The sequence below is a fragment of the Zootoca vivipara genome, chromosome 11, assembly GCF_965207765.1.
Source record: "Zootoca vivipara chromosome 11, rZooViv2.hap1.1, whole genome shotgun sequence".
NCBI lineage: Eukaryota > Metazoa > Chordata > Lepidosauria > Squamata > Lacertidae > Zootoca > Zootoca vivipara.
The window spans coordinates 52,856,000-52,869,291 of NC_142594.1; the positions used below are offsets into that span (position 1 = coordinate 52,856,000).

General features: G+C 42.8%; 1 protein-coding gene across 35 annotated transcripts in view; it reads right to left on the minus strand.

Moving 5' to 3' along the window:
• OBSCN (obscurin, cytoskeletal calmodulin and titin-interacting RhoGEF) overlaps positions 1-13,292 on the minus strand; it is a 304,918-nt gene that overhangs the window by 63,281 nt on the left and 228,345 nt on the right. The window contains exons 91-92 of one of the 35 annotated variants that reach the window (XM_088654053.1): positions 8,802-8,844; positions 1,191-5,720 (exon numbers count right to left, since the gene is read on the minus strand). The exons of 33 other annotated variants lie outside the window; for them this stretch is intronic. In XM_088654053.1, coding sequence (XP_088510179.1) covers positions 4,346-5,720; positions 8,802-8,844 — 1,418 coding nt within the window. In that variant the 3' untranslated portion in view covers positions 1,191-4,345. Of the gene's footprint in view, positions 1-1,190; positions 5,721-8,801; positions 8,845-13,292 lie in introns of those variants that run through there. One more of the 35 variants, XM_088654054.1, reaches the window with a different exon arrangement.

Here is a 13,292-nt window from a genome sequence, read left to right on the forward strand (position 1 = left end):
AGCCTGGTGCCGGCATCTCCAAGATTACGTCACACAAATCTCACGAAAGATTCCATATTGAAAGATTTTGTCTCCCTGTCCTGGGAAGCTGACAAACCTTCTCTGGTGTTGTGGAGGAGTAATTTGCTAATTGTATTATCGAGCCAGATCTGATCCTATAGTTTGCATTGCCCGTATTGTATAATTGTGAGTGTATGGCTTAGCCCCCCCCATATCCCTGGGATGACTTGCTTAAAATGTGTGCCAAAGGGTAAGCCTGAGAAGGAGGCATTGCATAGAACTGACAGGAAGACAGAACAGCCTTGTAAAATGAAAACATTCCTCTTATCAAAGGGAATGATGTGTTAGCTGGCGGAGACATGGAACTTACCCAAGGGCACCGGGGCCAGCCAGAGATATGAATTCGACAGTAATTGACAATACGCATAGATGATGTGAAGGAGAGGGGAAGATGCGCAAATCACCATTGTCCCCTATAGTCCTGTTTATGTTACCCCTGCCTAAGCCAGCATGTGTTTACGCACAGGACGTGTACTAGTGACCCCCTTGCATGCGTGACCCCCTTGCGTGCGCACTCTTACAGAGGAGGGGGAAAGAGCCCAAAAGAAGGGTATAAGAGAGCTTTGCAATTTGTGTTTCTTTACTCATGTCGTGGAACTAGCCACCTTGAGTCTCTTATTAATAAGAAATAAAATTCCTTCTCTGGAAGAACTCAACCCCGGTGTCGTTTTGACTATCTCTGTCCTGCCCCTGGGTGCAACTTAAAGGACCCTTACTAGCTGATAAGGCTACAGTGTTATGCACTGTGGTCACCCTTCAGAGAGAGGAATCGGATGGGAGGGCGGGGGGGAAAGTGTTTTCAAAAAATACATTGAATTTGGCATAGCTCACTGTTGCCATCTAATGTCACATTTGTGTATTCACTTTACAACACATTTAAAACATTTTATTTGCAGCTGTATAACTGAGTCCCATTAGACGTCAAGCCTGAAGGAGCTTGTCCCTTATTACTGCGCCTTCTCTCTCCTTACCCTTCTTCTCCAAAGCTATTTGCCGAATAGTTTTAGAGAGGTACCCCGTTCAAGTTGTAAGAACACACCTGCCATCGGACGCAAAATCCAGAAAACTAAAACACCAAAAAGCTATTGTGTGAGGGAACTACACGAAAACAATACACAAGAGAGTGAATAGAATGTCAGCTAATATTAGACATTTATTGATATGAATCTGAGGCTCTAACAGCACAATATGACTTTAATTATGTCTGAGGTTTGTCTCATCTCTCAAACTAGTTTCTACTTTATATCCTTCCTTCCATGGGAATATGCAGTCAACTCAAAAAAACTGTTAATCATGTACAAGCAAATGCTCTTTTAATTTCTAGGAAAATACTTTGAAAATACAAATATAGGACTCTCCATCGTCTTAAAAATGTTTTAAAATAGTGGATAGGATGCACCATTCTGCCAAGTTACTTTTTGTTTAATTTTTTAAAAAGAAAATGTAAACTGATGGAGGGGGTTGGGTCAAAAGAAATGCAGTTATTCCCTGGATAAAACTACCGTTCAGTTAGCAAACCATTACTCAGCAAAATAAAACTGCAAGATAAGCATTTCTGCATGTTTTATAGAAATAACACTCTTAAAATTTCTGCACGTAAGATTACAAAATGCACACTTCTGTTGTTTCTTACTGACAATTCTCTAGATTTCCCGCAAGTAGTATCTAAAACAAAAACCTGGCCCTAATAATAAAATAATCTTGAGCAGAGAGGTATTTTCATCTTTAGCAGTGCCTATAACTTTCCAACATAAAATGCATAGTGCAATTAGACACTGACATATCCATGTACCTTAATTATATACAGCATAAACCAATGAGGTGTTGTGAAAATCGAAAGTTACAACATGAATGAGGTTCACTGAAGAACACTGAGAAATGTCAAACCTTCTACAGTCGTACACAGGTACTGTGCACAGCTTACAAAAAATTAAAACTGGAGTTATAACTACTAAATGAAGCCGCAGTGTTCAAGGCCATTCTTGAGATGGACATTTATGTGGATTATTTTCTTGGCAATATTTGGTAGGGTGTCCGTTTTGGGAATCTCAAAGTGATGGGCCAAATTATTCCTCCAGTATACAGTAATAATAAAAGGGCAGTAACTACTGTTAGCCCTCTTCAAAGTAGATCCATTGATGATAACGACCATTTCTATGGTCTACTCTGAGGATAACTTGGTTGGCTACAAGTCAACCCAAAATCTTGAAGATGTGCTGAACTGTCTTAGTGTATCTGTAACTTTAGTGTTATTTCTTAATATTCACACAACAGGCTTGCCCTCTCCGAGTATGTTTTCAAGCGGCCATTGCTTCCCATGTGGATTTGCAGTCCCAAACATCTGGCGGGCGCCAGGTGAGAGGAAGGCTGTTCCAGAGCAATAGCCAATGTACTAGTTTCATCCTCAGGCTTTTGTTCACACTAACTATGCAGGTTGGGTATTGCTAGCCCCTGTAACACCACATCTGTATGCGAAGGGTTTTTTTTTATAGAAATGGATGCGAACTTTGCTCCTTCTTGGTTATTTGGGGGTGCAGGACATGGGAATGGAAGGGAGTGAGGCAATTACTCATGAGCAACCCTTACCGAAAAATTCATTGGGGTTCCCCATTACAAATGGAACAAATGGTTGGGCAGAGAAGTCATTCCAGACCATTCTTGATGTGCCGTACCCCCAAGATTTAGCAGCTGGCAACATTTTTCCTCCAGATGCTTTGTCCAAGGGAGTTGCTACTGAAGATATCTGTGAGGGCCCATTTCGTTTGTCCAGTTTGTGTGCGTTTGAGCTTAATAAGGATGGCTCTTGTGGACGAAAAGCATCATTTGAACGAGCCCAAAATATTATGGGATACAAGGGATGTGATCCACACCACATCCAGGCTTTTGCCATAGTTACCACACGAAGAGAATTTAGTACAACTAGAATAACAGCCGTTGTAATACTGCAAATACTTTGACTTGGCAAAGTTTTGGGTTGCAGATTAGGAGCAAATGAAAATAATGTAAATGTTGATTATTAAGGATGATCTACAGGTGCAAATTGAATTCTTTGCGCAGAAATTCACACATGAGAAAATTCATTTATAGTATTTGACATGTTTAAGTTTGGTTTAGCACTGCCTTGTGTTAATAAGCTGCCCATTCCTTTCACTGAATAGTATTTTGGGTGCAATACTGCAAAGGTAGGATTCCTTCCATGCCTCAGCATACATTTATTTCTTAAATAATGCAGATTGCACAGCCTGAGATCTTAGGCATCCACTGTAGTAACAGGTTAAAAGAAAAGTATATATGTATTCATGACAGTTATCAATCCAATACAGAAGTCTTGGAGAGGGTACACGGCTCTGCCAAAAACTTATGATGTGATATTGGCACTGCAGAGGAATTATGCTGCAGTAGAAATATTGTCGATTAAGGTACAAGCCGCAAACATCTCAAATTGGATTATGATTTGCACTTAATCAAAATTAGGACCATGGGTACCACATTAGTCACTGAGATAAAACTGGATTAACAACAAATGCCACTTTAATTAGTTTTTTGATCACATATAATCTTGTTTTCTCTGAATTCAATGTCAAAAACAGCACTGAATTCCTATAGAATAAAGGCTGGGCAGTCTTGTCAATTGTCCCTATTTAACTCCATCAGGAAGAAAATAACGCAAATTATACATTCTGAAAGGCATGTGTGGCACCTGTGTTGCCCACACACACAAAGTGAAAGTAAATCATTTTTTAAAAGCACACTTAAATGTGCAGAAGCACTTTGTGGTCATTACGTTGTTTACTAAAAGTCTCAGCTCTGCTATTTCGTGAGAGCCTGGCATATGAAACAGCAACTTGAAACACGCTTGGATGAAAAGCTTGCCTTTAGTTGCTAGAAGGAGCAATTGTGTAAACTTCCTTCTGTAAGGTTACATAAGGAGTTCGGCAGCCCCGTGTTGACATTTTAAAACATAAACACAAACTTAATTAGATCTTGTCACTAATTATGCCCTAGGTCTACGCTACCTGCTCCTTATTGCTTCACAATGGAATGGTGTGCTTTTAAAAAAACACCACAAATCAAAGGTTGCATTCTATATACTGAACTGACAGAAGTGTTCCCTTTAAGACTAGAAAATCTCCACATTTAATTGTAATGCACAGTATTTTCACTTGAGACAGTTTTCTTCTCGCTCCTTCTTTATTATTCCCATCACAGTTTTCTCCCTAAGGGTCTTGGTGTTGCTTATAGCCGTTGCTTACAGTGAGGTTTATAACTGCTAGAGAACTTCTGCTCAACTTTGGGAAGAGTCTTCCTTCTTGATGCACAGCGTAACGGGTTCTCCGACTGTGCCATAGATGCGGGTTCTTGTGGAAACCTCCGTTTTGAAGCTGGATTGTCCGTTGTCTGTGGACAGCTGGACTTCGGTACAGAAAGATGGTGTCGGCTTGAATGCGGCCCCTGCGGCAGAGGCGTGTGGTTGCGGTGTTGCCATTGCTGCTGTGCAGGACTCACTGACATGGAATGAAATATTTGATGGGCCCCTGGACTGCATTCCGGCCACCCTGGATGCTGACATGAAGACCCCTCCTGGGCGATGCCCTTCAAACTGGCTAAAATAGGTCTGCCTTGGCTTAGAAGCCACCGGCCTGCCTACATTCAATAAGACAGGCTTCCCAATGGTTGGTTTGTTGATTTCGGTCTGGAGCACAGCTATCTCACAAGGTTTGTCTTCTGCAGAGTTAGGATTCCTGCACCTGTATGTCTCCCCTTCCTCGGGGACATAGTCTTCAAGGTCCTCCAGAGTTAAAGCTTTCCCATTACGAGTCAGGATTTTAAGATCTCGTTTGTTAAGGTCGCCCAGCTCCTCCGCATCTGGTTCATCAACTATAACGTTTTCCTCTGGAAGACCTTCATCTTGTATGGGACCTGAGGGTTCATCCTGGGCAGCATGCTCTTTAAACTCTAGATCTCTGTGCGAATGCAGACAATAGTCCTTGTCTACTCCACTTGCCTCAAGTGGTTCATCTACAAAAGTAATCACAGATGGGGTAGCCAACGAGTCAGCCTTACTAACAGATTCTTGATGGCAACTCTTTCCTTCCAACCTATCACGAGAAGTTTCCTTTTCATCGCTGATTAGTGATTCTTTGCAGTCACCTCCAGACATTTCAGCATCTTGGGGCAGGGAAGACTTGTCCTGCTCCACAAGTTTGTTGTTGGAGTTATTTGCATTCGGGTCATCTTCAGGTGAACGCCTGGGTCTTGGGCTATAGCCTGACCCTGATTCGTCTTTATCTGATCTTGCAGGAGATGCCCCTCTTTTCCTTGTGGTTTGGGTGGGCTTCTTCACATTGAACTCAATGATTTCCTCTACTTCAACCCATTTGGGCTTCTGTTCCTCCATGGTGGTTTCTACAAGGAGACCTCTGACTGCCGCTCCTTGCCTCTCGTCCGGCTCTGTCACAAAGAGGGTAGGAATGGCGGATCTCTGCATTGCCTCTGGGTCTTGCCTATGGACAGGCTGCCGAATCTTGGTCACAAAAATGGGCTCGGGTGTCGAGTACTCCGATCTTGGAGAGCGAGGAGAATATCCTGAGGATGGGCGGGCGGGAGATACTCTTCGCTTTACCCTTGGGGTCTTCACCACTGTTGTTATAGTTTCCTCTCTGATGATGAAAAGTTTGAAAATTGTGTTTGTGTGCGCAGCGAAATGCTCCCTGCCCGCATCCCACCCTTTTAGGAGGCACACATCGTCACATGCGAACAATGAAGAAGGGAGGGAAGCACAGCAGTGTTAGTTTTGCGAGCTTTTCAGCGGTGTGTGGGTTCTACTGTTTGAAAGTGGCCATGCAACACCCTGCAAATCCACCTCATGTTCAGAAACAGGATTTCTAGTCAACCAGAACATTATCCAGTGTCCTTCGGCTTTTGTACTTTTCTTGAAGGTACACAAATGTCCCAATCCATATCAGGTGTTAGTCGACTATATAGAAACAGTGGCTTTCCAACACTTTCATTCCTCAGATATATTGAACATGTTGGTATTCCACCCTTCCACCTCCCATGTTTTAAAATGGAAAAAATATTTTATTAACTTATTGTGACCCTAAGTTACTAGTGGCCCACTAGAATAAGCAGTGTTAAGTACTCTGAATGTAATAAATAGCTGATAGCAGTGTTGCTTCAGTTATAATTATCTTTGCTCATATAGTGTTACTTCCTAAAAGAAAAATTGAATTTTAAATTACTCCAAGATATTATAATAACAATGCATCCATTTAGTTAATTATTTTTGACAGTTGTTACTTAAGAAGGTTGCATTTGTATGTGCAGGCAAGCAAGCAAGACTGTGCAACATCAATCAGTTAGAATACAGCATCGAGAAATTAAAGTAAAACCGAGTGTTACAAAAGAGATGGGTGTTGTGTCCTGGAGACTGAAGGATATGCAAGATGTGTTTTATATGACATTTAAATACAAGGAAGAATTTCAACAACCCTTTCCAACTAGCGTGTTCAGACCTCAGAGTTTATATGACAGAACTGTCCATGGCACTGGCTAAAATTATTTGAGAGCACCGTCCGAACAGCAGAACCTGTTTGGAAAAAGAGAAGAGGTCCCATTTCCTTCATGGGATCCTTGTGTACCAGAGGAAACATGAAGTAGAGCTTAGCTCAATCAGGGGGCTGTTGTACTCAGTTTTCACCAATGCGGGGCATGAAGGGGCACAAAGCTCTTTCCACAGTTGGCTGGAGCGTGGTGTTGATAGCACCACAGGTTTGATCTCTGTATGGGACAGCTGCATATTCTGCTCTGCAGGGGGTTGGACTAGACAATCTTCAGAGCCCCTTCCAATTCTACAATTCTAAGGGGAATATATAAGCTCGTAATGAAGCAACTGAGCCAGTGCTACTCATTTTGCCATAGCGTGCTAGCATGGAATGAAACTTCCAAGAGTGCAACAAGGCACAGGGCTGGCCTCAGCAATAATAATAGTAATATATTATTTATACCCTGCCCATCTGGCTGGGTTTTCCCAGCCACTCTGGGCGGGTTCCAACAGAAGAATAAAATAATCGATTAAAGATGAAAAGCCTCCCTAAACTTCTTATAAGTTCTAAAAATCTGGTAGCTGTTTTTCTCTTTGATGTCTGATGGGAGGGCGTTCCACAAGGTGGGTGCCACTACCAAGAAGGCCCTCTGCCTGGTTCCCTGCAACTTGGCTTCTCGCAACGAGGGAACCGCCAGAAGGCCCTTGGAGCTGGACCTCAGAGTCCGGGCAGAATGATGGGGGTGGAGACGCTCCTTTAGGTATACTGGACCAAGGCCATTTAGGGCTTTAATGGTCAGCACCGACACTTTGAATTGTGCTCGGAAACGTACTGGGAGTCAATATAGATCTTTCAAGACCGGTGTTATGTGGTCTCGGCGGCCGCTCCCAGTCACCAGCCTAGCTGTCGCATTCTGGATTAGTTGTGGTTTCTGGGTCACCTTCAAAGGTAGCCCCACGTAGAGCGCATTGCAGTAGTCCAAGCGAGAGATAACTAGAGCATGCACCACTCTGGTGAGACAGTCTGCAGGCAAGTAGGGGCTCAGCCTACGTACCAGATGGAGCTGATAAACAGCTGCCCTGGAAACAGAATTGATCTGCGCCTCCATGGACAGCTGTGAGTCCAAAATGACTCAGGGGCACAGTTACATGCTCCTTCTCCCCTTCATCGCAATTCACAGTGACCTCTGTGGCACTCCCAAGTAGGTAATCTCGACTGGCTACATGGCTGTGCAGTCCCTTGGTTACCAGCCATCACACAACCAACAGCAAGATTTATAAATGATGTTGACGTAGCCGCTAGCATAGGCAGGGGTGGAAAAGGTAACCGGAAGGGGGAATTTAGGAAACACGTTCCTAAATTCCAGAGTCCTTCTATCATGCAGTGGATTCAAACTACAAGAAAGAAGATTCCACCTAAACATTAGGAAGAACTTCCTGACAGTAAGAGCTGTTCGACAGTGGAATTTGCTGCCAAGGAGTGTGGTGGAGTCTCCTTCTTTGGAGGTCTTTAAGCAGAGACTTGACAGACATATGTCAAGAATGTTTTGATGGTGTTTCCTGCTTGGCAGGGGGTTGGACTGGATGGCCCTTGTGGTCTCTTCCAGCTCTACGATTCTATGCTGAATCTCCACTGTCTCCCAGTCTGGTGCAGTACCGACATGAAGCAATTGTGTGCCAAGAACGAAAATCAGGTTGCATTGACAATTTTTTACTAAATCCTTCATTTTTTTTTTTTTTAAAAACCAAACCAACAAAAATAATTATTTTGGTAGCTTTAATAGTGGAGGGTGCGAATGAGGAAGAAATATTGCAAGTTAAATGGCATGTTAGTACGCTTTAGCACATTGTTTGAAGTAGCAGTGTTCAGAGATGGATTCCTGATGTTCCTAATGGGTTGGTTTTGGCCTGCTGGAACTCCAGTTGACTTGCAAATGGAACATATCGCAGGAGGAATTAGACAAAAGCTATGCCTACGCGCTACTGCTGTTGGCTCCTGCAGTGAGGGATGGGCCACAGGTTTGTTTTGCTCACCCATAAAACCTATTGCTTCCTTTTCTCGTAACACAAAAATACCACAAGATCTGATGGGATGGGAATAGAGTCACACTCGCATGGCCAATAAACACAGGCTTGTTATTGGGACATGCAGAGGCAGCACATCACAACACGAATGTTAAAAAATATCAGCACTTACATGATGATGGTTTTCTTGGGTACTTTAGTCTCTTGCTCAGTGACTACAAAGAAAACAGTATGAACAGCATGGGGTTAAAGAAAGGCAAAAAGCTGAAAAGATTACATTAACTTTGTTAAGTGAATCAAGAAAAAAAACTTGATTGGAAAGAATAATAATTTAGGTAAAAAAACAAAAAAACAAAAACAACATACACCATCCCATCACTGATTTCTGTGGTTATTTCAAGTGTTAAACCACTTCCGCGCCTGCGGCGGAGGTGGTGTTGTGAGCAGGCCTGACCGAACTCTCGCGTCGGGGGCTGAGAGCTCAGCCCCTTTGCGATTGGCCGTCCCTGCCACCGTCAGCCCCAGGCCGACCAATGAGGTTGGCTGGGGGGCAGGGCTTGTTCCCTTTTAAACAGCCCGGAGGCGGGAACTCTGCCTCTTTGCCCCTAATATCCCTAATCATTACTGGGCCAGTAATCCACAAATCACTTAAATTGGCCACACACATTACACTTAAGACTGGCTTAACTCATTGGAAACCAGTGGGGCCAACATCCTGTGCATTGTTGGCGTGGCGTGGCAATTTATGGAGCCCAATACACTACGCATAAGCCAGGCTCCAAGCAGGTGCTCTAACGTGGTATGCAAAATATAGATGCTAGTTCCTATTCCCTACCCCACTCCGCTCCTACAACCCTTCTGTGGACAAAGCATGGGGTGGGGATGGGAAGAAACACAAGGTGTTTGGTCTTAGATTGGAGGATGAACAATGCTGCAGGTTAAGTTAGGGCTTATCCACACACCTTTCCTCCGTGCTTTCCAGGCATAGTCTGTGCTTTGAAGCTCAGTCAGTGGCACATGAGATTCTTAATCTCAGGGTCATGGGTTAGAGCCCCACATTGGGCAAAAGATTCCTGCATCGCAGGGGGTTGGACTAAATGCCTCTTGTGGTCCTTTCCAACTCTACGATTCTATGTCCGAATGCTCTTTTTTTTTTTTGCCCCAGAACTTTCCCCTTGAAAACCTGCTCTGAATCGGAGCAAACACCAGTTTGCAGAAAACCTGAACTGCCGTTCGTTGCACTTCTGTTTTAAAGAGCAGGTTTTTGTGGGGAAAGCTCTGGGGCATTAAAAAAAGGGGGGGCACTTGAACACAGAGCTTAAAGCACAGACCTGTGTCTGGGAATTGCTGGGCAAAAGTAATAGTATGCATAAGCCCTTATTCAGTGTATATGCAAGTGCAGTGATTTAACTGATTTGTGGATCGCAACCTAAAACTCCTTAACCAGTCAACAGTTTGGGTGGCAGTGAATGTATGATGGTTTATTTATTTAGCACATTTATATCCCATGTTTCTCCCACACTGGAACTCAAGGTGGCATAGGCAGGGCTCATAAGCGCCCCCATTCAGACATTGGCCAGACCTAGACCTCCTTAATTGCATCATGGTTGCTGCGTCATGTGCCTTCAGAACATGCACAAGTAATTTTAATTTGAATCTTTCCCCATAGTGTTCTGAGTCTTTTTTTTTTTTAGTATTTTGAATTGGGGCAAGCAAAGAAGATCAAAACCCTTACACAACTTCTCATTTTGAATAAAAGAAAGGGAACTTATTGCGTAGCTTAAAGCAGGCATCCCCAAACTTTGGCCCTCCAGATGTTTTGGACTACAATTCCCATCATCCCTGACCACTGGTCCTCTTAGCTAGGGAACACGGGAGTTGTAGGCCAAAACATCTGGAGGGCCGCAGTTTGGGGATGCCTGGCTTAAAGGATGAGGGTAATTTTATTACTGAAGGGTGAGCTCCTCAAATCATTTACACTGAAGTAACTTTATGCTTTTAACTGTATGCTTTTAAAGGGACCCAGGTGGCGCTGTGGGTTAAACCACAGAGTCTAGGGCTTGCTGATCAGAAGGTTGGCGGTTTGAATCCCTGCAACGGGGTGAGCTCCCGTTGCCCGGTCCCAGCTCCTGCCCACCTAGCAGTTCGAAAGCACATCAAAGTGCAAGTAGATAAATAGGGACCGCTACAGCGGGAAGGTAAACGGTGTTTCCGTGCACTGCTCTGGTTTGCCAGAAGCAGCTTTGTCGTGCTGGCCACATGACCCGGAAGCTGTCTGCAGACAAACGCCGGCTCCCTCGGCCTATAGAGCGAGATGAGCCCTACAACCCCAGAGTCGGACACGACTGGACCTGATGTTCAGGGGCCCCTTTACCTTTTTTAACGCCACAGGATTCCCACAGGGGGTGTTACAGATCACAAGCTAAACCCTTTCAACAAAAAGGAGGAATGCATAAGAAAATAAGTCCAAGACAATTGGGGGGGGGGAGTTGTTGTTTTTAAAGCAGAAACTCAAAACAAATCTCTTTCTCTGCAGGTAAAATGTATTCATTGGTGAGGGTAGGGTGGCTTTTATCCACACACACACAATCCTCTCTATCTGCAGGCCAAAATAAAAAATTTCTGCTCTAGCAGAACTTTTAAAATGACTGTCAAATCCAAAACCACTTTTTATTTTAGCTGAAAGGTAGAAAGGGGAATATGTTTTAAATGCATAACTAAATGGAGGTATGTTAATTTTCTCTCTCTCTCTCTTTTTTTTTCCAAAAGGTGAATTTTTAACTTACTTATGTCTATATATTGGCTTTTTATTAAGAAACAAATGTGTACAATGTCTTTGAAGCGGGAATTAAGCAAAGCAGAAAGACCACATCAAAGGATTTAATGAGTTAGTAAGCTCTGTAAGGTTATTAAGTTTCTTAATGTGTTTTTAAATAACCCACTCAATGTGTTTATCATGTTGCCCCAGGCTCATTCCTGTATTTGCAAAGCACATGTACACACCTTGCCACAATGGGCGTCTCCAACACCGAACACCTGAGTACAGGTAGATCTGTGTGCCGAAGAGGCAAATTCAGGACATTTGTACGTGTCTTTGCAAAGACAGGGATTTGGGCTGGAATTTGTTGTATGCTTTTTAAAGCATAAGACAATAAACAGCTATGCACATAGTTGTAGGCAAACTTCCAGATGTTAGAAATGAGCACCCAGAATTAAGTGAAATTTAAGCACGTTGGCGTTTCACGTTGTGCGAATTCAGCAGACATACTGCAAGATGGGAAACTGTTGGTGAACATGACTGGGGACCAAGCCCATGTGGCAACTTTAAATATGGTCTTGGCCATCAATATAATCAACAATGGGTTATTCAGGCCCTCTCAAGCTTGATCTGCTTGTAATGTCATCAAATGGTACCAGCATACTCTTGGAGAGACAATATGACTGACCCAATCCCATTTTCAGAACGAAGAACAGGAAATTGAGACTAAGAAGCCAACATTCTCTTCTAGGGTTTTCAGAACCACCTTCAAATGTCTGGTTGTGATATTGCGGCAACATTTAGCTTTGCAAAGCAGAAGATCCTGATAAGTGCGTTAAGAGCTGTTAGGTGTGAAGGCTAGCCCCCGGAATCTATATTACAGCCTTTTCCTTGTTAAAATGTTAAGCCAGCTAATTCACACAATGTAGGGCAATGCAATGGATGTGTATGAAGAAAAATAAAACTCTCAGAATTCTTTGAGCTGCACAGAAGGTGGTTTTCAAACAGACTTTATTATTTATCCTCTGGATGACCTAGAGAAACAAAATGTCAGCTCCATTGTACATTCCGCCAGTTTGTTACGCCAACAGAACTAAAAGAATTGTGATTTCTGTTTTGAATAGGTGACAAATAATATACTTTTAGGCATAAACTTCCAAATTAATTCAACTGTTGGGAATTAGTCGAGGGATAGAAAACGTTGTCCAATGTGCATAATATGAAACTTACAATAATTTATATTCTAAAGGATAGTCATAGCTGAAAAAGTAAGGTAAGTTATGCCTTCAGGAAACAATCTTTCAATTCATTTATCGATTTACAATGAATCAACAACTTTGAAGACCGGCACTGTTAAAATGGTTAAACACCAAAAGCCTGTAATTTTAAACATCCTGACTGACAGAAAATCTAAATAGATCCTCATGCATTTGTATTTTGAAAACAACAACCACCGTGGTCACTAAAACAACAAATCAACAGTCAGGAATTGCAACCAAAAGCTCCAATCCTTGCATCTGGATAAATAATTGACACATATGTTATCCGCAATTCTGGATAGACCACAGAAAAATGTGCTCAAAGTTAACTGCATGGGAAGGCAAAGTGTGATCACCTTAACCAAACTTCCTTTAAAGAGCCACCAAAATATACCTAACGATCATCGTCTGCCAATACACTTATGAAGAACCAATTAAAAAACCACTAGTACTAAGAAGAACCACAGAGCTAGTGAGATGAGACAAAAATAAAGCTTTCCATCGTAATAATGAAGTAGGCACATTTCCTTGCCAAGTGAAAACCACAGTATGTTTTTAGAGTTTATTCGGACAATCAGTCAAAGCATGTTGCAAGTGTACTTTAGCCTTTGCAGGGTAGACCTGTAAGTTCTGATCCAAAGGTTTC